The sequence below is a fragment of the Dipodomys spectabilis genome, unplaced genomic scaffold, assembly GCF_019054845.1.
Source record: "Dipodomys spectabilis isolate Male_0828 unplaced genomic scaffold, ASM1905484v1 ptg000097l, whole genome shotgun sequence".
NCBI lineage: Eukaryota > Metazoa > Chordata > Mammalia > Rodentia > Heteromyidae > Dipodomys > Dipodomys spectabilis.
In genome coordinates this window covers 2,386,343-2,411,940 of record NW_024870774.1, presented here as the reverse complement: position 1 = coordinate 2,411,940, position 25,598 = coordinate 2,386,343, and the positions used below count along the sequence as shown (strand labels likewise).

Here is a 25,598-nt window from a genome sequence, read left to right as displayed (position 1 = left end):
CCGGGTGTCACTGGGATTCTGGCTCTCTCCAAGGGCGGGCGGGGCGGCCATGCTCCTGTCGGGGGGCGAACCCCCGGCGCTGGAATGGTTAATGGTGCAGACAAAATCCAAGGCTCGGGTGCGGCGGCAGCAGCTCCAAGTGCAACGCATCTTCAGGGTCAAGTTGAACGCTTTCCAGAGCCGCCCCGACACCTCTTACTTCTGGCTGCAGCTGGAGGGGCCCCGGGAGAACACGGGCAAGGCCAAGGTAAACAGCTCCTCTCCCAGCCCGACGCCTCTCTCTGCGACTCCTCGGGAGGCAGCGGCCCCCAGAGGACCCCCCCCCCCCGAAGTGGATCCCGTAGTGGGGTTTGCAGGTAGTGAGGGCAGGGCTGTTCTGTCTCCAGATCTGCAGTCCAAGCTCCTTCCCTCCGGTCCCTTCTCTCTTTTCTGCCCCACCCCTCTCTTGCGTGTCACTTCTGTCCCTCCGATGCTCTGGGAGAACCTTCCCCGAGTGTGTTATCCCACTAGCTGTCCCTGGCCAGGCCCCAGGATTCCATCAGGGGACCAGTGGTAAGGCCCTGTTATTTCTGTGGCTTTGCTACACACCCCTTTGTTCACTGAAGGCCTAGATCTTTCTTAAATCCTGAGTGCTAGGATTGAAGGGAGGAGGTGGAGCTGGTCTTCAGAGACACTTCCAAAGCCATGCTGGCATTTTTAGAAATAAGGAGTTTGGAGATCAGAGAGCAAGAGAGGCCTGCCTAAGTGCTAAGGGCCAAGTAGGCGTGGGGTGGTGGGGTTTGGACTGGAGCCCAGGAGTCTGCCTCACACGTTAGATATACGAGGCTGCCTGGAATAAGGGGCTCGGGTTAGGTGCTGGGGAAGACTGTAGCCCTTGGGCATGAGAGAGGACCTGGGAGGAGACTAAAGGCCCTGCAATTGGGGCCGGATGTTTGACTGGCCAAGTCACATAGTATGTCTCCTGTATTTTCCCTGGCTTCTCTCCCTAGCTGCTGCTTTGCCTGGGCCTCTGGTGCTCCCACTGCCCTCAAATTCCCTTATCTTTTCCTGGTAGAAATGTTACAGCCTCACTCTGTCCCAAGCCACCTTCCCCCAGACACACAGTATTCTAGATCAAGGCCATTGGGAGAGGAGGCCCAGAATACAGCCAGCAGTAAAGCTCCTCCCTCACCCCCTCCTTGAGCTGCTTACATCAGCACTTTTCTGACAGAGGTGCTGGGGCAAGGGAGGGTTTTCAGTTCCTTAGAGGTTTTGGGAGGGAAGGGGTGGGAGCTGGGAGGGGAGGAGTGTCTAGTGAGACTAGATGGGCTGGAGACTTTTGAGAGTAAGAAGTTTCAGAAGCTAGAACAGGGTAGGTTAGTAGGAAGAGGCCTAGCTGGGTGTTGGTGGCTCACACCTGTAATCCTAACTACTCAGGAGGCTAAGATCTGAAAACCGTGGTTTGAAGCCAGCCAGGGCAGGAAAGTCCATGGGATTTGTATCTCCAATTAACCAGCAAAAAGTTAGAAGAGGTGCTGTGGCTTAGGTGGTAGCCTTGAGCAAAAAAACAGGGACAATACTCAGGCCCTGAGTTCAAGCTCCAGAATAGGCACAAAAATTATAACAAAGAAAAAATGTAGGAAGAATCTCTTGGGTTCTAAATATTTTTGTTACTATTAAATACCACAACTCAGTCTTTTATTACTGTGTTTTTTTTTGGGGGGGGGGTTTGCTGTGTAGTTGAACACAGGATCTTATGCATTAAGCCACATCTCTAGCTTTGTGAGTATACTAAGTGCTCGCTCCCCTGCTCCTTGCTTAAGTCTTGATTTAGCTAGTTCAAGCCTGGCAGTGCCAGCTCCCATTGCTACCTTTAGTAAATCCAGTGACTCAGTTCCCTCTCCCACTGCCTTTACAGCACTGCTAGTGGCAGAGCCAAGCACTAGTGACTTGCCTGTATACCTGTAATCCTAGCTACTCAGGAAGTTGAGATCTAAGAATCTCTTTCTTAAGGAAATAAGAGTCTGTGAGACTTACTTCCAATTTACCAACAAAAATCCAGAAGTGGAGATGTGGTTTAAGTGGTAGAGTACCATCCTTGAGAGAAAAACAAAAAAACAAAACAAAACTGAGGGACAGCAGCACTCAGCACCCAGGCTCTGAGATCAAGTTCCCCTACTGGCAAAGGAAAAAAAAAAAGGTGGGAGCTTAATGAAAGGTGATTATAGGACTCTCTCTCCTGTTGCCCAGAGAATAGAAGGAAGAAATTTGGGGAGAAGGATAAGATTTTGTCCCAGGGGTTTAGAGATCTGAATCTGACATGTCATCACCAAATATGACCCAGATTCAGGGGTGTGTTAGAGTTTGAGATTAGGGTTTGCTATCTTCTAGCTGGGAGGGGGGTGAGTCTGGGTTGAATAATTTGCTATTTGGGAGGACAATTCCCTTATCTATAAAACAATGTGAAAATGCCCACTTTGTAGAGGGGTTGTGAGAGCCAGTTGGAATAATAGGTGCTATTAAAATACTTTTGCGGAAGGGGCGCTGTAGCTGAAATGGTAGAGCGCTGGCCTTGAGCTGAAGAGCTGAGGGACGGCGCCCAGGCCCAGAGTTCAAGCCCCATGACCAACAAAAAGAAAAAAGAAAAATTAAAAAAAAAACCAAACCACCTACTGGGGCTGGGAAGGTGGCTCAGTGGTAGAGCGCTTGCCTTGCATGCTCGAGGCCCTGGGTTCGATTCCTCAGCACCACATAAGCAAAAAGCCCGAAGTGGCACTGTGGCTCAAGTGGTAGAGCGCTAGCCTTGAGCTGAAGAGCTGAGGGACAGCGCCCAGGCCCAGAGTTCAGGCCCCTCGACCGGACCCAAAAAAAAACAAAAACAAAAACAAAACTTTTGCAAAATGTGGAGAGCTGTGAGGGATAGAGTGAGGTATTACTGTTCTTAAATAGTTGTATGAGTGAGCAAAACTTTTCCCCTAAGTGTTGGTCTCCTTGTTTGTAAAGTAAGAGGCTTGGCTTTATGAACATTCCTTGTCTTTTCCACATGGAGGTGGTATGGCTAGTTGACTGCAATCCCAGCTTTACGGACACAGAATCTTGGACTTTGACTGTGGATTCTCCTACCTAGGCTATCTGGTAGACTGGCTTGTTTGGGTCTGAGTGGAAGAGTTAAGAAGGAACTAGGTAGGATCATCTTGAAAAAGGCCTGGGTATATTTGTACATCATATGGACTTAGATTTCTGGAAAAATCTTGGGTACCTTTAAATTGTTTTGTAGTTTTGGAGGACTATAAAATATCAAGGATATTGCCGTAAAGCATGTTCGCAGCAAAATCATGGCTTCTCTGAAGAGAAAACAGCAAATAAGGAGAAGAGGGTTGCCCCTCCCCCTTTTTTCCCAGTTGGTTTTTTCCTTTCCTTTTTTTCCTTTGTGTTTGTGCTGGTACAAGGCCTCACAACTCTTAGCTTTTTCCTCAAAGCTGGTGCTCTACCACTTGAGCTATACCTCCCATTCTGTGTCTTGTTTTGTTTCACTTTTTGCTGGCTAATTGGGGAAAGAATCTCTTAGATTTATCTGCCTAGCCTGACTTTGAACCTCAATCATCAGTTCTCAGCCTCCTGAATAGCTAGGATTATGGGTGTGAACCACAAGTGTTTGGATGAGAGGAGTTTTAATAGTGATTAGAAAAGCCCAGGGATAAGCCTTACTCGTTCTTTCTGCCTTCCTTCACAATAATGTGAGTTTGGGTTGGGTGTTAGAAAGAAAAGGTGGCATGTTTGCCTTTCTCCCTTTTGGAGAAGATGGAGGGAAGCAATGGGGAGCCCAAAGATTGTGGAAGAACAAAATCTGGTGCTATTCATTTGTAATCTCAGCTAGTTGGTAGGCATTAGGTAAGAGGACTATGGCCTGATCTGCCTGTGCGAAAAAGCACAAGACTCTATCTGAGGAAGTAGTGCTGTGGCTTGTGGTAGAGTACTAGCCTTGAACACAAAGAGGCTCAGGGATGGCGCCCAGGCCCTGAATTCAAGCCCTACGACCAACAAAAAAAGACTATTTGAAAAATAGCTAAAGCAAAAAAAGCTGGTAGCTTGGTTCAAGTGGTAGAGCACCTGCCTACCAAGCAAAGGAAGCCATGTAAGTGCATGGCCCTGAGCTCCAACCATAGCTGTGGCAGTAGAGGCGATGGCTTGATTGATTGATTTTTGTGGTACTGGATAGTGAACTTTGGGTGGAGAGGTGACTTTTGGAGTCTGGATTCTGGAACTCTGGGTTATGGCGAGGCTTGTACACTTTGGTGTGGCTGTCAGTTGGAAATGGATCTGTCCTTGCCTCACACTATGGGAAGAACCAAGGAAGTTGTCTGTGGTCGGAGGAGTGTTGGACTTGGCTCCTCCTGAACCACTGTTAAAATTTCAGGAACTTTGTAAACTGCTAGAGTAATATTTATAGCCACACTGGGAGTATTTACCCCATTGAAATTGGCAAATGCTAATAGGGCTATACGTTCCCCACCAGCTAACTGTGAAACATCTACCTAATTGTGTTGCAAGTACTTAATTCCTAACTTAAACTTTTATCAAGTAATATACATTTTAAATTGCTTAAAAAAATACTTCAAAGGTTTATAAAAGAATGGGCTGGATCACTATCCCACAAATTTGTCAAATTATGTAATCACTTAATCACAATAAAGAATTTGCAAAAAAAAAAAAAAAAAGAAAGAATCGGCTGGGAATGTGCCTTAGTGATAGAGTGCTTGCCTAGCATGCATCAAACCCTGGGTTCAATTCCTCAGTACCACATACACAGAAAAAGCTGGAAGTGGCTCTGTGGCTCAAGTGGTAGAGTGCTACCCTTGAGCAAAAGAAACTACTCAAGGACAGTGCCCAGGCCTGAGTTCAAGCCCCAGGACTGGCAAAGAAAAAAAAAAAAGGTTTATAAAAGAAGATAGTGGCTCAGACCTGTAATCCTAGCTAAAGAAGAGCCTGCGATCCTGAGGATTATAGTTCAAAGCCAGCCTGGATAGAAAGTGTGAGACTTTTATCTCCAATTAGCCACCAGAAAATCAGAAGTGGTGCTGTGGCTCAAAGTGACAGAGTGCTAGCATTGAGCAAAATAGCTCAGTGACAGTGCCCAGACCCCAAGTTAAAGCCTCATGACTGGCAAAAAAAAAAAAAGAGATAGTGATTTTCTGTTCTATCTCCTTGTCAGTACCCTTCCCTATGGATGCTTGCTCTGGCATTTCTATCAAAAAGTATAAAATATAATCCTCCCTTCCTTTTTCTCTTTCCTATATTTCTCATTTTAGCTAGGATGATAGGTACATACCACCACTTTCATCTTCTTTCACTGAAATGGAATCTTACAACCTTTCTCTTTTGCCCAGATTATACTGAAATTTGAATCCTCTAGACCTCAGCCTCCCTCAGAGCTCAGATGACAGATGTGCAACACTGTGTCCAGCTATTGTTGTAGAAAGGCTCTTGTATGGATTCCTGGGCTAGCCTCAAATCATGATCCTACCAATCTCAACCTCCTAAGTAGTTAGGATAATGGGTATGAGTCATTGACATCCAGCTAGACATAATAACCTTTTGATCAATTATAGATGTTGTTGTTTTTTATTTCCAATTGTCAGATTTAGCTCTATAGACATTTCTTCTTTCTTCCCAAGGTAGCTTGTTTGAGTTTTCTGCTAAATCTGTCTTTAGTGGTTGTTTAATTATGCCTATCCACATATTCACATCCATATACTGAGATGTACTATGATTTTACTTTAATTTTTTTGCTTTTGTCTATTTTTTGTTCCTATTGCTAATCCTTAAATCTTCCAGTAGCTTCTCAAAGCAATTTTTATGTATTAGTTAGCGTATTAATTAGCATACTAGTTAGCCTTCCACCACTGTGATAAAATACCTGAGATAAACAACCTATGATCAAGAAAGCCTTATTTGGTTCACAGTTTCAGCGATTTCCATCCATACTTGCTTGACCCTGTTGCTTTGGGCCTGTGATTGCACAGTGCATCCTGATTGGAACACATAGCAGTGGAGACTGCTTACTTCATGGCTGCTAAAAAAAGAAAAGAGGTCTGGGAAGGTGACTCAGTGGTAGAGCACTTGCCTTGCATGCATGAGGCCCTGGGTTCGCTTCCTTAGCACCACATAAGCAGAAAAAGCCAGAAGTAGTGTTGTGGCTCAAGTGTTAGAGCACTGGCCTTGAGCTGAAGAGCTGAGGGACAGCGCCCAGACCCAGAGTTCAGGCTCCACAACCAACCAAAAAAAAAAAAAAAAAAAGAGAGAGAGAGAGAGACAAAGAAAGGGATAGCTTTCCAACATCCCCTCAAGGATATGTTCACAGTGGCCTAACCTGTTTCTACAAGGACATCACAAAGGTTCTAGACCTTCCCAATCATGTCAAGCTGAGGACTGAGCTTTTAACACAGAAACTTTTGGGAAACATTTCAAATATTTTACCAAACAGTTGGTGTTCTGTTGTGTTGGGTTGTTGTGATGTGGTGTTCAGTTGGTGTTCTGTTGTGTTGTTGTGTTGTGGTGTTCAGTTGGTGTGTGTGTGTGTGTGTGTGTGCGCGCGCGCGCGCACGCGTGCGTGTGTGCACCAGCCTGGGGCTTGAATTCAGGCCCTGGGTACTGTCCCTGAGCTTCTTTGGCTCAAAGCTAGTGCTCTACCACTTGAGCTACAGCTCTACTTCTGGCTTTTTGGTTCTTTTTTTTTTTTTTCTGTAGAAGGGTAGAATTTGGCATAGATTTTTTTGTTTGTTTGTTTGTTTGTTCTTACTAGCATATTGAGTCTCAAGGATTTTCCTGCCCAGACTGGCTTTGAACCATTATCCTCAGATCTCAGCCTCCTGAGTAGCTAGGATTATAAATAAGAGCCACTGGTGCATAGCTACTTGTTTTTTCTATTTTGCTTTTGTCATGGAGTGGACAGCTTTGCCTGGGATGGCCTTAACAAGTAATCCTTCTGCCCCAAAGTAGCTGGGATCACAGACAGTGCCACTTGGCTTAGCTATCATATTTTCAATGTCTAAAAGTCATTTTGGCTGGGTGCCTGTGGCTCATGCCTGTAATCCTAGCTACTCAAAAAGCTGAGATCTGAGGATCATGGTTGAAAGTCAGATGGGCAGGGACGTCTGTGAGATTCTTAGCTCCAAGTGACCACCAAAAAGCCAGAAGTAGAGCTGTTTCAAGTGATAAAATGCTATTCTTGAGCAAAAAAGGAATTAAAAATTAGCTAATGTTCAACATTTAGGTCTTGAGTTCAAGACTCAATACCAGCACAAAAAAGTTTTTTTAAAAAAAAATTTAGAAGCATCCTATTCATATTTTGTGTGTTTCATATCATTTATTACATCTCTGAGGAAAGTAATGGTAATAAACTTTTTTAATGCCATTACTAGGTCTTGTACTCAAGGCCTAGTGTTCTCTTGTGAATTTTTTTCCATGCTGTGTTCTACCACTTAAACCATGCCTCCACTTCCTGCTTTTTGCTGGCTAATTGGAGGTAACAGTATGATTTGTCTGGGTTGGTCTTGAACCTTGATCATCAGATCTCAGCCTCCTGAGTAGCTAGGGTTATAGGCCAGAGCCATTGATGCCTAGTCATTTTGATTATTTTGAAAACCATCTCAATTTGTACTTTTCAATAAAAAAAATATTGAACAGGCCTAGCTGTAATGGCTCATGTCTATAATCCTAGCTCCTCAGGGAACTGAGATTTGAAGATTCGCAGTTCAAAGCCAGCCTGGTCAGAAAAGTACAAATGACTCAATGTCCAATTAACAAGCAAAAAACCTGGGCTAGAGGTTTGGTTCAAGTGGTAGCAAGATGCTGAGCAAGATCAAGAGGTCCTGAATCAAGCCCCAGGACCAGAACACACACACACACACACACACACACACACACTTGACAGAAATATTCTAAGATCTTTGGAGGGAGGGAGAGAGAGAGACAGAGACAGAGACAGAGACTGAGACAGAGAGAATGAATCCATACTTTTCTTTTGCAGCATGCCTCTTTATTTTCACATGTTATTTTGTACCTGGTCAGATTTGCCTTGCGGGTTCATATGACCAGGTGAAGATTGAGTGGGAGGGATTGACTGGATGCCTATCAAATTTTGTGGTCATTTTGTCTGGTTGAAAATCAGAGATTAACAACTGAGTATATTTTGGAGCAGGGATTGGAGAAGAGGTTGCATGTCTATAGTTTAGGCCAGGTGTAAGAGTCAAACATAGGCTTAAACAGGAAAGCATTTCCTGGATACTTGAGCAGAGGTGCTGGCTTGAACTTCAGGATGGTTGAAAATCTGAAATGGAGCATTTATCTTCTAATGGAACTGTTGGGGAAAGCAGGAAGAAGGATGATACAGTCCATAGGGGCTGGTGGATTAACTGCAAGTGTTCCTGCTTCTTAGAGTTCAAGGGCCTGTGCTAGTGGAACTCAGACAGAGAGTGGAGGAACTCAATGTCTCCCAGACACTTTTCTCCCTCTTGGCCAGAGAGCCAGAGGTCTTCCTTCTGATTAGACATTATATGTATCAGTGGGGCATTTTAAAACCTTGGACACTGGCCCAGCAACTTAATCTCTGCCTCTGGGCAACAGTTACCATGGTTACAAGTGCAGGTTGTACTAGACAAGGATTAAGTTGGAATCTTTTAGGATTACCTGCTACTCACTGTAGTCACCTGGTTGGTAGTCAGACAGAAGAGGTGGAAAGAGCTCTGCTTTCAAAGTCAGGTAGATGTGGACTGTAATTCTGGGGAAGGCACACTTAGGACCTCCGAAGAGCGAGACAATCCACTGAGGCACAGTATTCAATAACACACGCATTATGTCAATATCCTAGAACATACTATATCAGTATTCAATAACGCACTATGTCAGTATTCCATAATACTCACTACACTTATGATGTGGAATCTGTCTTGACAATAGGAATCAGGTGGCTTGGTGGGAAGATGAGGTAATAAATAACTTGCCCCAGGTCACGCTTAAGTACAGAGAATGCTTAGTAGTGTTCAGTCTCTTTCCCTAACTATCACAATTATATAATGCCAGAGAACTGGCCCTGGAGTATATAGTTTCATCTATCATTTTAGAGGTTAAGAGACTGAAGCCATTAGAAGATGACAGATTTCCTTCACTTTAGTTTTTGTTCCTTTTGGTCTCTAAACAGGATACAAATTAATCAGAATAAACCTCTTTATTTCTTTTTCTTGCCCTGCCCCCCCAACTCTATTTCTTGACAGCTTTTACTGAAATTCCTTATACTACTTTTATATATAGTTGCAATGTACTTTGAAGTTATTTACCCTCTTTCTTCTTTTTTATTATTTTATTATTTGTCAGTTGTGGGGCTTGAACTCAGGGCCTAGGCACTGTCCTTGAGCTGATTTTTGCTCAAGGCTAGTGCTCTGCCACTTTGAGCCACAGCTCCACTCCTGTTTTTTGATGGTTGATTGGAGATAAGAATCTCATGGACTTTTTTGCTCCAGCTAGCTTTGAACTGTGATCCTCAGATCTCAGCCTCCTGAATAGCTAGGAAAACAGGCCTGAGCCACCAATGCCCTGCTATCCTCTAACTTTCATTTCCCCTCTCTTCCCCCACCTCTTATCCTCCTAAATAGTTCCAAATCATGTACTACCTCATATATAAAATGTCCTTTAAGTCTAGCTTCCACAAGAGTAAAATATACGATATTTAGCTTTTTGAGTTTAACTTGTCTTGCTGAACATGTTGATTTCTAATTGCATTCTTGTGTGTGTGTGTGTGTGTGTGTGTGTGTGTGTGTGTGGTATCAGGGCTTGGACTCAGGGCTTTGCACTTACTTGGCTGATGCTGTATCTCTCCATCCCCTGCCCTTAGGATCCCGATCTAATGACTCCACGATGGAAGTAGAACTAGATCTCTTGACTCTGTACCTGGATCCTTTTTCTCCTCTTTTTGTGTCTGCCATGTGCTCTCAGTGTTCCCTGAAGGAGATGGGGTGTGAGGGTCAAGATCATGGAAAGAGCAGCTGGCCCTGTGTAGGTAGAGGGAGGACATGGCTTAGGAAGGGGCTGGATTTTTAGGTAAAGAGAGTGGAGCCAGCTGCAGGTCAGTAATGGACTGCTTTCCTTTTGCTCTCTCTATGGTGCCTAGGAATATCTGAAGGGCCTGTGTAGCCCAGAGCTATGGAAGGAGGTTCGCTATCCACCAGTCCTGCACTGCGCCTTCCTTGGGGCCCAGGGCCTCTTCCTGGACTGCCTCTGTTGGAGCACCCTGGCCTACCTAGTGCCTGGCCCCCCTGGCTCCCTGATGGTGGGCGGCCTGACTGAGTCTTTCACCATGACCCAGAACTGGCTGGAGGAGCTGGTAGCCAGGTTGCGTTGGGGTCCTGCTTCTTTCCTAACTTCCCGGGGTGTCTGGGAAGCTGAGGTGACCCGAGCCTTTGGGGCACTGGTATGGATCCGCGGTGACCAGTATGCAGGAGACCTCCTGCAGTTGCCCCCAGCAGTCCAAGAGCTTCTGCTGAGCCTGGTCCGAGATGCTGCAGGCAAAGAGGACATCATTGAGTGGCTCGGCCAATTTGGCATCTCCAGCCCAGAGGTCTCGATCTGCCTTCCCCAGCAGAAGGAAGACACAACTATAGTGTCTGTGGGAGAGTCTCCTGAGCCCTTCCTGGAGATAGGGTCCTTCCAGAATGGGGGCTCAGAAAACCCCAAAAGATTGATGAGCCTGGGAGCTACCCCGTCTCTAGTCCAAACCCAGAGCACACAGCTGGAGACAGCAAATCAGCTGCTATGGTAAGTTCTGGACAACATGTCTGGCTTTTCTGATCCTGTCCTTGCTTCTTCACCCCAGAAACAATAGTAGTAGTAGTTTGGGGTCTAAATTGGCCTTGTCTTTCTCCTTCTTTCTCTCTCTTTCTTTCCTTATTTTTTTTAAATCTCTCCTCCTTCATATATATATATATATATATATATATATATAGTGTGTGTGTGTGTGTGTGTGTGTGTGTGTGTGTGTGTGTGTGTGTGACTGTACTGGGTGGGGTTCGACTTCAGGGTCTGGGCACTGTCCTTTAGCTTTTTCACTCAAGGCTGGTGCTCTGCTACTTGAGCTACTTCTGGCTATTTGGTGGTTAATTGAAGATAAGAGCGCTCAGTAGGTGCTCTACCACTCTAGTCCACTCATGGACTTTCCTGCCTGGGCTGGCTTTGAACCATGATTCTCAGATCTCAGCCTTCTGAGATTAGGAAGATTACAGACTAGGATTATAGGCATGAGCCACTGGCATCTGGCCTTTCTATTTTTTTTTTTTTTAAATCTATGCTGGTCCTAGGGCTTAAACTCAGGGCTTGGGGACTGTCCTGAGCTTTTTTGTTCAAGAATAGTGCTCTACCACTTGAGCCACACCTCCACTTCTGCTTTTTAATAGTTTATTGGAGGTAAGAGTCTCATGAACTTTCCTGCCCTGGCTGGCTTCAAACCACAATCCTCAGATCTCAGCCTCCTGAGTACCTGGTGTCTTTCTACCTTTTTAACTACCTTGTTTCCTTTAGGGTTGGTTCCAACAACCAAGGTGGTACAAACAGCTCTCCAGAGGAAAGGCCAGCACAAGCCACCAGCAGTGAGGACTCTGCACACCACACACAAGCCTTATTGAAGCAAAGGCAGGTACAGAGAGTGGAAGATAAACTCTCCTTCCAGCCTCCTGCGTCATCCCTGAGTGTGTGTCCATCATGGAAGGCCTGGACCCCAGGGCCAGCCTTTGGGCCTTTGTGGCCTGGGACTATTGCAGCATCCTTCTGGACAATCAATGAATTGCGTTCTCTCCACCTGGCTTGCCTTCTGTCCCAAGCCTGCTTCAATTTCCCCTTCTGGCAGAGGCCACTGGGTCCCATTCAGCTGAAGCTGCCAGGACAGAATGCTTTGCCCTTAAATCTGGAGTGGAAACAGAAGGAGCTAGCTCCCCTGCCTAGTGCAGAAAGCCCAGCTTGCAGACCCAATGGGGAGCTGGGAGAAGAGAGAGCCCTACAGAACTGTCTGAGGCCTGAGAGTCCTCCACAAGTCATGAGCTTACTGGTGGTCCCGGAGGGCTCTGGGGTCAAACATGAGATTAGTTCACGACTTCCGCAGATAGGGCCACCCTTGACCTCTCCACTCAAACTACAAGCTCAAGTTGACCCTGGGAATCAAGGACATAGCCCATCAGATTGTAAGGGCCTGGAAAAAGGGTCCTTTACAGCACTGCCCACAGCTCAGGGAAGGCCCATGGCTCAAGAGGGGCTGATACCCCAGGCAGCCCCTGAAGTTCCAGAAGTGCCTGACACTCTCAAAGTGCCCATTGCTGCCACAGTGGCCAAAGCAGAAAGCCTACCCCCAGCCAAAGGGCCACATGCAGCTTCCAACATGCCTTCAACAGCCCAAAAGATGTCAGCAGGACACACAGAACCTACAGCTCCCAAAGTGCTTTCAGCCCTGACAAAGCCAGCAGTTCACATGGCATCTACAGCTCCAAAAGCAGCTGTGGCTCAACCAGCATTGGTATCAGCAGTACAAGTGACATCTACAGCTCCCCAAACTCTCATAGCTCAGAAGATGCCTGCCACAAAAGCATTACCTGCAGGTTCTAAAACACCTAAAACTCAAACTGGGTCCACAACTAAAACAGGATCTGTAGCTCCAAAAGCGTCTGCACCCCCCAAAACACCTGTAGGTTCAAAAACTTCCAGAGCTCCCAAAACACCCGTAGCCCAGAAGGCACCCATAGATGCAGGTCCAGCTTTGGATGTAGCCAAACTGCAGAATGAAGCCCTGCCTTTGTTAAGAGGTGGTAACACCTTGCCAAAGGGCCAGGTAGAGCCTGGGAGTTGGGATAACCAGTCCAGCAGCACCTTGACTCCCAGCAGTAAGCACCAATGCCAGAGGGAAGGGCTCTTGGGGGCTCTGGAGGGGGCAGCAAGGCAGTTGCCCTGCCAGCCACAAGCAAACAGCACAGTGACCAGCTTCCAAAGGTATCACGAGGCCCTAAACACGCCTTTCGAGTTGAACTTATCAGAGGAACCTGGGAACCAGAGACTTCGGCGAGTGGTCATCGATGGTAGCAGTGTGGCCATGGTGTGAGTAGCCATGGGCATTGGGTGGGGTGGGGGTGGGACAAGGTACCTTTGGAAAATGCAATATAGGCTTCCATTATTTCATAACTTCCATAGAGGTGAAAGGATTCAAAGAGGAGAAAGATAGGAGGAAATTGGCACATGCTGAGTACCCACACTGTGGCAGGCACTGATTGTTTATTTGTGTGTGTCTGTGTGTGTGTGTTTGTATGTGTGCCAGTCCTGGGTCTTGAACTCAGGGCCTAGGCACTGTCCCTGAGATTCTTCCCTCTTTTTTTTTTTTTTTTTGTTGGTTGTGGGGACTGAACTCATAGCCTAAGCTGTCCCTGAGCTTTTTTGTCCAAGGCTAGCACTTTACCACTCTGAGACACAGTGCCATTTCTAGTTTTCTGGTAGCTATTTAGAGATGAAAGTCTCACAGATTTTCCTGCTCAGGCTGGCTTTGAACTGCAATCCTTAAATCTCAGTAAGTAGCTAGGATTATAGGTGTGAACCACCAGCACCCAGCTGTGATTGTTCTTTTCCTTCCCTCTTTCCTTCCTTCCTTCCTTCCTTCCTTCCTTCCTTCCTTCCTTCCTTCCTTCCTTCCTTCCTTCCTTCCTTCCTGCCTGCCTGCCTGCCTGCCTGCCTGCCTGGCTTCCTTCCTTCCTTCCTTCCTTCCTTTTTTCTTTCTTTCTTTTGTTCTTGTTTGTGCTGGTCTTGGGGCTTGAACTCAGAGCTCAGGTACTGTCCCTGAGCTTTTGTTTGCTCAAAGCCAGTGTGCTAAAGCTCCACTTAGTGTTTTTGTTTTTTTTTTTTTGGGGGGGGGGAGGGGTGCTTAAAGGAGATAAGAATCTCATTACTGGGCTGGGAAGGTGGCTGAGTGCTTTTGTTTGCTCAAAGCCAGTGTGCTAAAGCTCCACTTCGTTGTTGTTTTTTTTTTTTGGGGGGGGGGGAGAGGGGTGCTTAAAGGAGATAAGAATCTCATTACTGGGCTGGGAAGGTGGCTCAGTGGTAGAGCGCTTGCATGCCTGAGGCCCTGGGTTCGATTCCTCAGCACCACGTAAGCAAAAAGAAAAAAAAGCCGGAAGTGGCACTGTGGCTCAAGTGGTAGAGCGCTAGCCTTGAGCCAAAGAGCTGAGGGACAGTGCCCAGGCCCAGAGTTCAGGCCTCATGACCGGATCCAAAAAAAAAAAGAATCTCATTATCTTTACTGCCCAGTCTGGCTTCAAACTGCAATCCTCAGATGTCAGCCTCCTAAGTAGCTAGGATTACAAGTGAACCACTTTAACGTCTGGCTGGTTGGCTCCTAAGCTTTGTTGATCAAGGCTAGAGCTCTGCCACTTGAGTTTACTTTACTTCTGGTTTTCTTTTTTTTTGCCGGTCATGGGGTTTGAACTCTGGGCCCGAATGCTCTTCGGCTCAAGACTAGCACTCTACCACTTCCAGCTGACTTTACTTCTGGCTTTTTGTTGGTTAATCGGATATGAACGTGTCAGAGACTTTCCCTGCTTGGGCTAGCTTTTAGCCAGGATCCTCAGATCTCAGTCTTCTGAGAAGCTAGGGTTACAGGAGTGAGTCACTTGGCCTCTGGCAGTGCATGGGATTCTTATAGCATCCCTATAAGGGTAGGTTTCTGTTCTTCTTCTGTGATAAATGCAGAAGCAGGCTCAGAGATGAAAACCTTTGGTCCAAACCTCAAGACCTAACACAGAACAGATCTCTGAAGTTCTAACTGACCACTCTAGCCCTTAGAGATTGCCTGCCCTACTTAATGATTACTGCTGAGACGTATCAGCACAAGTAAGTGCCAAACCACATAATTTATCACCTGCTGGAGTAGTTATTCTTGATGAGAATGCTCTGAGCACATAGTAGGTGATCGGGACTTTTTTTTTTGCTTCAAGCTTAAACTGAGTCCAGTATAGAGGCTTCCCTCTTTCTCTTGTCTTTTATGTCATATATATATATATATATATATATATATATATATATATATATATATACATATAATTTTTTTTTGCATGCATGCACATAGATTACACCTCTTTGTGCATGTGTATGTGTATGTGCACACACACAGTATCTGCAAGTGTCCTGTATTCAGTGGATATGGGAAGATTCAGTGGATCTTCAAACAGATGGAGGGAAGGAAGAACATCATTGCTGATGCCTGGGGCTGGGTTTGAGAGAAGAGGATGAAGCAAGGTCATTTCTCCTGACAGAGGATGCCACTTCCTCCACCCCACAGGCATGGCCTTCAGCACTTCTTCTCCTGCCGAGGGATAGCCATGGCAGTGCAGTATTTCTGGAACCGGGGACACCGGGAGATCACTGTATTTGTGCCCACCTGGCAGCTGAGGAAGAACCGGAGAGTGCGAGGTGAGATACTACTATGCCTGCCCAACCTTTCCTCCATTACTACGCTTTTCTTCTCCCTGCCTTTTGGCTCTACCCTCCTGCTACCCCACCGTGGCCTCTCCCTAATCATCTCTCTTTTCTCTCTTTTACCACTAGAAAGCCACTTCCTGACAAAACTCCACTCACTCAAGATGCTTTCAATCACCCCTTCCCAGCTGGAGAATGGCAAGAAGATCACCACCTGTGATTACAGGTATGCAGTTCCCCAGGCCTCTCTGTGGGCTGGCGTGTGATGTGGACTCCAGTCTATCTTCCCTGGGGAAATAGAGGTCGGGAGTCATGACCAAGAGGAGGATGTGGTACAAGTGAAGAGAGAGTTCAAGGTGAGCTCTTTTTGGCTAAGAAGGTCATCCATGAGTTCCCTGGCTTTCTTTTCCATGGCCTGTGGGCCATCAAGAGCCATTGCTTTGCATTGGATGAGCATCATGCTTCAAGTGAGCATCAGAAGTGCCTCAGGTTTTTGGTGGCCAGTTTGGGGTGAAATCAGTGTTTCAAAGAATTCCTTTAGTCTTTTCTTCCCCTAAGCTCTGGTACTGGGAGGAGGTATGTATGCAGCTGCATGTAGATGACCTGTAGACTAGTCTCTAAAAATGGAGTTAGGCTGGCCTGGACTGCCTGGGGGATTCTGTAGTCCTGTCTCTACTGCAGCAAGGCCCTGCCATAGCCCAGAGTTGATGTCTGACAGATAGAGATCTTGGCTTTATTTAGCACCTCCCTTGCTAGCCAAGGAGTTGTTTCTTTTCTACTTTCCTCAAGATCTGACATCCATCCATCTAGTCTCAGAGCTTGGCATGTGCCACAGACTTTTTTCCTTTAATAACCAGCCCCTGGTGTAAGTTCTGTAAGATCCTCTGTTCAGGACTGGGTTTGAGGAGAGATGCTTGACTGCAGAAGGACCCCTGCTGGACACTTCCTGAAGAGCATAATTGGGTAGTTAGATGAAACTTTTCAGTGGGTGGAGAACTGAGTATCCTCTTTTGTGATCACCACCTTCTTTAGAGAGAGGGTGGTCTTCAGAAAAATTATTTTTTTTCCACAAATTTATTTTTTTTTGCCATTCCTGGGACTTGAGGACTTGAATTCAGGGCCTGGGCACTGTCCTTGAGCTGCTTTTGTCAAGGCTAATGCTCTAGCCCTTGAGGTAGAGCGGCACTTTGGCTTTTTCTGTTTATGTGTACTGAGGAATTGAACCCAGGGCTTCATTCATGCTAGGCAAGCATTCTACCACTAAGCCACATTCCAAGCCCAACACAATTTATTTTTATACATGCTAGTGTATATACCTGTGTCTTGGCACGCGTATGAATGTTGTGCATTGGCAAAGAAAACGGGGATATTTGTGTGTAGACTGTGTGGCAGATGCTGAGCTAGATACTAGAATGCTGCATCTCATTCATATGTGTATCATAGGGAATGTGTTCATTTATATACTAGGAGCTATATGCATCCTGATCCATAGTGCTGGGGGCTCTTGATGATGCCAGATGTGCTCTGGAGCCCTGGCACTTTGACTACAAGGAGTAGTGTTTTTGTCTAACATACTTCATTGTGGAACTGCTACTTCATTTTCTATTCCTATTTTTCCCCTCTCTTGCTTTTCTTTTCTTTTTTTTTCTTTTTGTTTGCCAGTACTGGGGCTTGAACTCAGCATCTGAGTGCTGTCCCTGAGCATTTTTTCCTCAAGGCTGGCCCTCTACACTTGAGCCACATCTCTACTTCGGGCTTTTGAAGGTTAATTGCAGATAGGAATCTCATGGACTTTACTGCCCAGGCTGGCTTTGAATCATGATCCTCAGATGTCCCATCTTTGAGTAGCTAGGATTACAGGTGTGAGTCACCTGCATCTGCCTAGTTCATTTTTCTAGTCTCCAGAAAATAAAAGAGATGGTTACTGGGTAGTTAGCAGTCCTCCATCTCCACGCAGGTTCATGGTAAAGCTGGCAGAAGAGACAGATGGCGTCATTGTTACCAATGAGCAGATTCACGTCTTGATGAATAACTCCAAGAAAGTCATGGTCACAGATCGGTGAGGTGCTCCCTGGGGGTGTGAACTTATCCTTCTGCTTGATATTGGGCACTCCATAGGAGAAATGTTGGTAAAGAGAAAGGGGTCTGGGAGTGGGGATTGCATCACCAGCCTGGAGGTTGGGGGAAGGAGGTCTAAGTGTCTATGGCAGCACCAGGCTACTATATATGGGACAGTAATGAATCACGAGCTCATCTATGACATGCCCCTTTCTCTCCCGGGTTCAGTCTGCTGCCTTTCACGTTTGCGGGGAATCTCTTCATGGTACCAGATGACCCTCTGGGTCGTGATGGCCCCACATTGGATGAATTTCTAAAGAAGCCAAACAGGTAAAAGGTCAGACCTGCCCTGCCTCCCAAGCTCTCCAGGGACTGATCAAATCCTTCTTGATTGTGCTAGCTACCATGTGCCTAATGCTTACTAATAAACAGGGCCACTTGGCTTTTTCACATCTTTATACTTCTATTACATACTGATGTATCTATAGCCACTTACAGGATGCTTTCAATGTTTTACTTACAAGCTTTACTACTAATATGTATCCTTCTACAACTGGTATTTGTGCTCCTTATTATTATTATTGTTATTATTATTATTTTGATGCCAATTCTGGGGCTTAAACTCAGGGCCTGACACTCTCCCTTAGATTTTCCACTTGGCTAATGTTCTACCATTTGAGCTTCCAGTTTTGTTCTGGTTAATTCAAGGTAAGAGTCTCTTGAATTTGTCTGCCCAGGCTGGCTGGATCCTCAGATCTCAGCCTCCTGAGTAGCTAGGATTATAGGTGTGGGCAACCTGTGCTGGCTAAGGTTTAAAGGAGCAGATGTGTCTTGAGTACACACTGTCATGGTAACCATCTCCTTTGACCCTTGAGAAGAATCTGAGACTATAGTGACTTTTCCAAGTCACTTTGTCAGTGCTAGCAGAACTGGTCTATAGCAACTAGCAGCTATCCTTTGGCATCTACTTGCTTTGAGTCACTTTCCTACCTATCTTCCATTTCCTAGGACCAGCAGGAATCTTGGCTCTGACTGGACCTGGCCAGGTCCTGCTTCCCAGGCCAGGTCTTGAAGTCCACTTTCACCAGTGTGGAAATGAGGTTGAGGTTAGCCAGCTGTACATGTTATCCTGTCCCCAGGAGTGTCAGACTAGATGCCATTGGCTTAAAACTAGTTTAGATATGTCTTGATAGTGAGGATTTTATTTGCTAAGACTTCGAGGCACAGAAAAGTCTGTAATGTTGAGGTTCTGGCAGGTACAGGTATGGATCTGACTAAGCCTAGCCATAGAAGAGGCTGGTGTTCAGGGACATTTAGGTGTGGAATGAATTTCCCCTTGGATGACCTTTGGGGGTGGGGTTGCCCTTCTCCTTTGACTTGTTTTGGTCTGTAGGTTGGACATGGACATCGGCAACTTCTTGAAGGTGTGGAAGACTCTTCCTCCCATTTCAGCCAGCATCTCAGAGCTGAGTGATGACTCTGACCCTGGGCCTGTGGAGAAGCTTCAGGATGTGGAAGAAACCAGAGAGGAAAAGGAAGAAAGGCAGGAAGAGGAGCAGAGGGATGGGCAAGGGATACCAGAAACAGCAGAGGAGGACAGTCTTGATTCTTCCTGGGAGTCACCATTCCGTGTTGAGTGCCCTTCCCTTTCTGAGGAAATCCTTCAGTACCTCAGCCTGAATGACCCTCCTGATGGAGCTCTAGACATTGACCTCCTGCCAGGGGTGACCTCTCCCAACCTGGACATCCCTTGGGATGGAAATGCTCCTTGCCAGCAGATCCTAGCTCAGCTGGCCCAGATGACCATCCCCAGAAACTTCACAGCTCTGTCCTTCTTTGTGGGGTTTATGGACTCCCACCGGAATGCCATCCCTGACTATGAAGCCCTTGTGGGCCCCCTACACTGCCTCCTCAAGCAGAAGCCAGACTGGCAGTGGGACAGGGAGCATGAGAAGGCCTTCTTGGCCCTGAAGCAGGCCCTGGTGTCTGTCCTCTGCCTGACAGCCCCCAACTCCCAGCTGCCCTTCTATCTGGAGGTGACAGTGAGCCAAGTGGTACTCACAGCCATCCTTCATCAAGAGCACTCGGGAAAAAAGCACCTCATTGCCTATACCTCGAAGCCCCTCCTCCCTGGTGAGGACAGTGAGGGCCCCCAATCAGGGGGAGACAGCCCCTATGCAGTGGCCTGGGCAATCAAGCATTTTTCTCACTGTCTTGGAGATTCCCCAGTGGTCCTAGATCTTTCCTATACCTCCCGGACCACTGTAGACCCTGAGGCACAAGAGGGCGGTGGGGTTTCCAAAACATGGTTGATCCGATGGTCCGTCTTGGTACAGGATAAAGGCAAAAGGGCTTTAGAGTTAACCCTCTTGCAGGGCTTGCTGGGGGAAAACCAACTGCTGCCACCTGTTTCTTCCATGCCTCGATTCTTCCAGGTTCTACCTCCTTTTTCTGACCTGTCCACTTTTATCTGTATTCACGTGTCAGGCTATTGCTTCTACCGTGATGATGAGTGGTGTGCTGGCTTTGGTCTCTATGTCCTGTCTCCCACCAGCCCCCCTGTCTCCCTTTCCTTTTCCTGTGCCCCTTCCACTCCCACTTATGCCCACCTGGCGGCTGTGGCCTGTGGTCTGGAGCACTTTGGCCAGTCACAGTTCCCAGTAGTTTTCCTTACCCACTGCAGCTGGATTTTCAGCCTCCTGTGGGAGCTGCTACCCCTCTGGAAGGCCAGGGGCTTCTTGTCCTCTGATGGGGCCCCCCTACCTCACCCAAACCTGCTTTCTTACATCATATCACTCACTTCTAGTCTGTCATCCCTGCCATTTATCTACCGAACCTCCTACCGGGGCTCTCTGTTTGCTGTGACTGTAGACACCCTGGCTAAGCAAGGTGCCCAAGGGGGTGGGCAGTGCTGGAATTTGCCAACAGATGTGCCAGTCCCTGCGGTGACTCCTCATTTGATGGGCAAGAAGCCCAATCTACTAGCACTGCAAATGAGTGACAGCACCCTAGCAGATGTCATTGCCAAGCTTCAGGCTGGTCAGAAAGTATCTGGTTCCTCCCCTTTTAGTTCTGCCTTTCAGTCACTCAGCCTGGACAAGGAGAGTGGCCTGCTTATGTTCAAGGGAGATAAAAAGCCCAAAGTCTGGGTAGTTCCTAGGCAACTGAGAAGGGATCTGATTTTCTCTGTGCATGACGTCCCTGTAGGGGGCCACCAGAGGCCAGAGGAGACCTACAGAAAGCTGCGGTTGCTGGGCTGGTGGCCTGGGATACAGGAACATGTGAAAGATTACTGCAGGAGCTGCTTGTTTTGCCTCCCCCGCAACCTTGGAGGCTGCGAGCTGAAGGCTATTGAATCTCCGTGGCCCATCAGGTCCACTGCTCCTTGGGCGAACCTGCAGATGGAGGTGGTCGGTCCAGTCACCGGAAGTGAGGAGGGCTATAAGCACGTGCTCATTGTGGCTGACCCCAACACCCGCTGGGTGGAAGCGTTCCCACTGAAGCCCTATACACACATGGCAGTGGCCCAGCTATTACTTCAACATGTGTTTTCCAGGTGGGGGGTTCCTGTGAAGCTGGAGGCAGCCCAAGGTCCCCAATTCGCCCGACATGTCCTAGTGAGCTGTGGCTTGGCCCTAGGAGCTCAGGTAGTTACCCTGAGTAGGGTTCTCCAGTTCACCTGTCTGACTAGCTCAGAGGCCTACTGGGAATTCAAGAGAGCCTTGAAGGAATTCATCTTCCTGTATGGCAAGAAGTGGGCAGCCTCTCTGCCTTTGCTGCATCTGGCCTTCAGGGCCTCCTCCACGGAGGCTACCCCATTCCGGATCCTGACAGGAGGTGAGGAGAGACTGACCAAGCCTTTGTGGTGGGAGATGAGCAGTGCAAACATTGAAGGGCTCAAGATGGATATTTTCCTGCTCCAGTTGCTCAGCGAGCTGCTGGAGCTGCACCTGAGGGTGGCGGAAAAGCCCAGTGAGAAAGCCGAGAATCGGCGATTCAAGCAGGAGACCCAGGAGACGGAGTGGAACGTAGGTGACCAGGTCCTCCTGCTGTCCCTCCCCAGGAATGGCAACAGTGCCAAATGGGTGGGGCCCTTCTATATTGGGGATCGGCTGAGCCTGTCACTCTATAGGGTATGGGGTTTCCCAACCCCAGAGAAGCTAGGGTGTGTCTATCCCAGTAATCTGATGAAGACCTTTGCCAAGAGTAGTACATCTTTGCCTTTTAAGGGCTTGGAGCAGTGAACTAGAGTGGTGAGGGGAACCCCCTGCCCCAGTCCTGGGTTTCTGCCACTAGGCCTCCCTCTGCCCCTAGCCAGTGTTTTATGCTCTTTGGAGGCCCTCCATGTGCCTTTTGTAGAGAGGTTGCTTCCTAAAGCTTTGCTGAGTTGCCTTGACTTAGGGATGAGTGTCTGACTACCCTAGCTTGGAGTAGTCAGAGAATTTGCCAAAGGCTGTCATATATGCGCCTCTGACACTATTACAATGGGGGAGGGTAGCAAAGCCCCCTTCTAAAATAGTCCAGGATCAGAGATTTTTCCCCTCCTAGTCTCTTCTTCCCCTTCCCACACATGCAGGTGTATGGTGATATATCTCTCTCTCCCTGCCCCGGTCTTACTGGCTGTCTTAATCATAAAACTGTGTGGTTCTGGACCTCACAAATGAAATGAGTCTTTTCCCCAGACAGAAACCTGTACATTTGGAGAGCCTTGGCCTTTGGAGTTATCACTGACACAAACCTTCATGGATTGTGGGAGGCAGCTGGCTCCCTATCTTCCTGGCCAATGTGCTTAGGCCAGACTTGACCTTCCCAGATGTCAAGAAAGGGCTTCAGTCCCCCTCAAGAGGACAGTGGCTCAGGATGGGAGGATAGCCAACTATCATCACCCCCTTCCCCCTTAGCATGGGAGAGGGGCAGGAAGGGGAGGGGGAGGGGTAACCTACCTCATTTGACACCAGCCCAAAGAAACAACTCATAACCCCTGCTGATAATTGCCAGCCCCTCAGGAACCAAGGATTTGATGCCAAGGGTGGCATCTCTATTTGAAAAGCTGCTTTTGCTAGACCAAGGTCATCCCTCCCACCCACCCCTACTCTGAAGGAGGAAGGGTATCTGAAGAAGGTGGTTCACTACACAGCCAGATGCTTAGTGGCTTTATCTCCCAACCCCTTCCAACCCTCCTCCAAAGTCCTCAGCCCTCTATGCTTTCTGTCTTCACCTTTATCATACTCTATGGTCTCCACTGCCCTGCCTTCCTGAGACCATGCATAGAGTGATTGTCTTATTTGCCTCACCTCTTGGTCCTCTGGCTCCACATTCTGTGTAGAATTAAACCTGAGCTCCCTCAGAGCCACCATACAAAAGCCACTCCTGTAGTGAGAGTGAGTTTCTCATGAGTGTGTTTGCTCCACTCTGAATTGCTCTTGCTGCTGCTGCTGCTACTACTACTACTGCTGCTGCTGTTGAGGAAAACATGTGAGACCAGCATTGTGTTGCTCTGGGTGAGCCCTGTAGTAGCTTCTTTTCTTCAGTAGCTCTGCCAGTCTGTTGGCCCAGCTCAGATTACCAGCACACTTGGCATTGCAGAAATCTGCAGCCAGAGGAAAATCTGCCATCAAGCCTAACTTGCTTGTTTTACTGTAGAGCAAAGAACCCAGAGAGGGAAAATGACTAGTCCAAAGTCACATAACCAATTGGTGGCTGAACTGGGCCCTGGATTGAATTTCCCACCATGAAAAAGGTTTTGGCAGAGGGTTCAACAAGAGAATCCTTTGGGATTCTATACATTTTTCCCTCCCTGTCATCCTTTGGCAATTTGTAGATAGACTCTCTGGATGTTCTCCTTAAACCAATTCCAGCTGTTAATCCTGTCCAAGAGTGATTGAGTGGCAGCCAAAGAACTGAAAGGTTAGCTTCAGGATTTTAGCAGATACTCTCTTGCTTCTCCCACCTTACCCAATTCCTGGTCCTTCCCTTTCTTCTAATGATATGTGCAACCTATCCTCCCCTTCTGTTCTGTTAACTATATTTTTGATGCTGTATCCCCTTTTAAAGTGATTTTTTTTCATTTTGTCAATAAATGGGTTAAACTAGAGTTGATGTTCAGTCTTTTTTTTTTAACCTTAGTTTCAATTAGGTGGTAAGGAGTGTGGGCAGTTGTGGATGTCACTGCTAGATTTCTCAGGTGGATATGGAGACTTTCAGAAGGTTAGTGCCTTTTCAAGATCATCTGGCCAAGCTGTTGATGGACAGCTAGAGTAGATCAGGTACAGAGAGTGATATGCTGAAGCTTGGCTGGTTTACACCAGCACAGGGTGGAAAGCCCAGGCTTGGTGTCCAACCTGGTGTTCTTCTGGTTCCTGTGTTAGAAGTGGGCAGAGTAGGAATGAAGACCAATTGTTCCTGGCTCCAGAAGGGGTATTCATGCAGAATTGATGATACCAGAAGCCCCACAAACTTAGGTTTGCCTACTGCCTATTTGGAGACAGACCTGTTTCTTTATTAGTGTTATACAAGGTAACAAATCCCAAGTGATGGGATAAGGATTATAGGAAGTGTGTGTGTGTGTGTGTGTGTGTGTGTGTGTGTGTGTGTGTGTGTGTGTGTGTGTGTGTACCAATACTAGGGCTTGAACTCAGGACCTGGGTGCTGAATTTTAGCTTTTTCACTTAAGGTTGTTGCTCTACCACTTTTGGCATTTTTTGGTGGTTAATTGGAGATAAGAGACTCATGAACTTTCCTGCTTTTGCTGGTTTGAACCCCAGTCCTCAGATCTCAGCTTCTTGAGTAGCTAGGCTTATAGGTATGAACTACAGGCACCTGGCAGGAAATAATCTTGTGAATAGTCTAATGTATATCTTGGGGACAGAATGGGCTTCAGTATTCCCTAGCTGATATTACTCTTCTTCTTGTGTTAGAAACCCCTGTGCTTCCCCCTCTGGCTTGGAGGACTTTTTACCCTTTGTCAAATTGCTTGGCTTTGGGCCTCTGCTTATTGGCTGACAATCTCATCTGCCATTCTCATCTGTTGAGCATTGGCATGAGCATAGGTGGCAAGAGGGAAATTCCCTTCCTGAGAACTCTGCCTCCTGTGTCACTATCATTCATTTACTTGTTATTTATAAGGTACCTACTGTGTTCTGGGCTCTAGGTGTGGAGCAGATAACAGATAATGTGACTGACATAATCTCTGCCCCACTGGAGCCCATAGTCAAGTGAGGGAGAGCAACAACTGAAGAGCTAGCTGGTCACCAGCAGCTCACATTTCTAATCTTTGCTGCTCAGGAGGCTGAGATCTGAGGATTTAGGTTCAAAGCCTACCTGGGCAAGCAAGTCAGTAAGATTCTTGTCTCTGATTAGTTAGCAAGAAGTTGGAAGTGGATGTGTGGCTCAAGTGGCAAAGCACCAGTTTTGAGTGGAAAGGCTAAGGGACAATGCCCAGACCCTGAGTTCAAGCTCTAGTACTGGCACAGGCACACACACTTGTACACACATGACAACTGAACAAACACATGCAGTTCAAAACGATAAGGGAGACAGATGTCAGAGCCAATGGATCTCAGTTCACATGTCATTTGGAGAAGGCCTCCCTGGAACCTCTTCACCAAAAGCAATACATCACACTTCGTTCAGGTCAGAGAATAAAAGATGCAGAAGTGGAGGCTGAACTGGGAAAGCTTAGCAAAATCCCTTTATTTTCTATCATAGATTAAGAAGGAATCAAGTTTTACTCATATTGGTTTCTGCGTTTTTTTTTCCTTCACTGTTGAAAAAAAAATTCTGAGCAGAGATTTGAGATTTTTTTGTTTTTGGAGATGTGGAGGTTTGTCCACAGTCCAGTCCCTCATTTATACCCATCCTCAGCTTTTCCTTCATAGTTGGGAAACAGTAGGCTTTCCCAGCTCCAACAGAGAAATGATAAAATAGCCAGTATGTAGATAGTACCATGACTAGGAAAATATTCCATTCCCAAGTTAAAATTCACATAAACAAGTTGGGCATTGGTGGTTCAATTCTGTAATCCCAGTTGCTCAGAACGCTGAGATCTGAAGACCAAGGTTTAAAACTCA

At 46.9% G+C, this 25,598-nt stretch overlaps 1 protein-coding gene across 1 annotated transcript; it reads left to right on the top strand.

Annotated features, from left to right (window-relative positions):
* Positions 1-23,623, top strand: Nynrin (NYN domain and retroviral integrase containing). Its single transcript, XM_042686470.1, has 8 exons — positions 1-247; positions 10,145-10,788; positions 11,548-13,107; positions 15,335-15,465; positions 15,601-15,697; positions 17,429-17,530; positions 17,758-17,859; positions 18,923-23,623. The coding sequence occupies exons 1-8, from the start codon at positions 50-52 to the stop codon at positions 21,771-21,773; spliced, it is 5,685 nt and encodes a 1,894-aa protein (XP_042542404.1). The 5' UTR covers positions 1-49; the 3' UTR covers positions 21,774-23,623.
* The last annotated feature ends 1,975 nt before the right edge of the window (positions 23,624-25,598 follow it).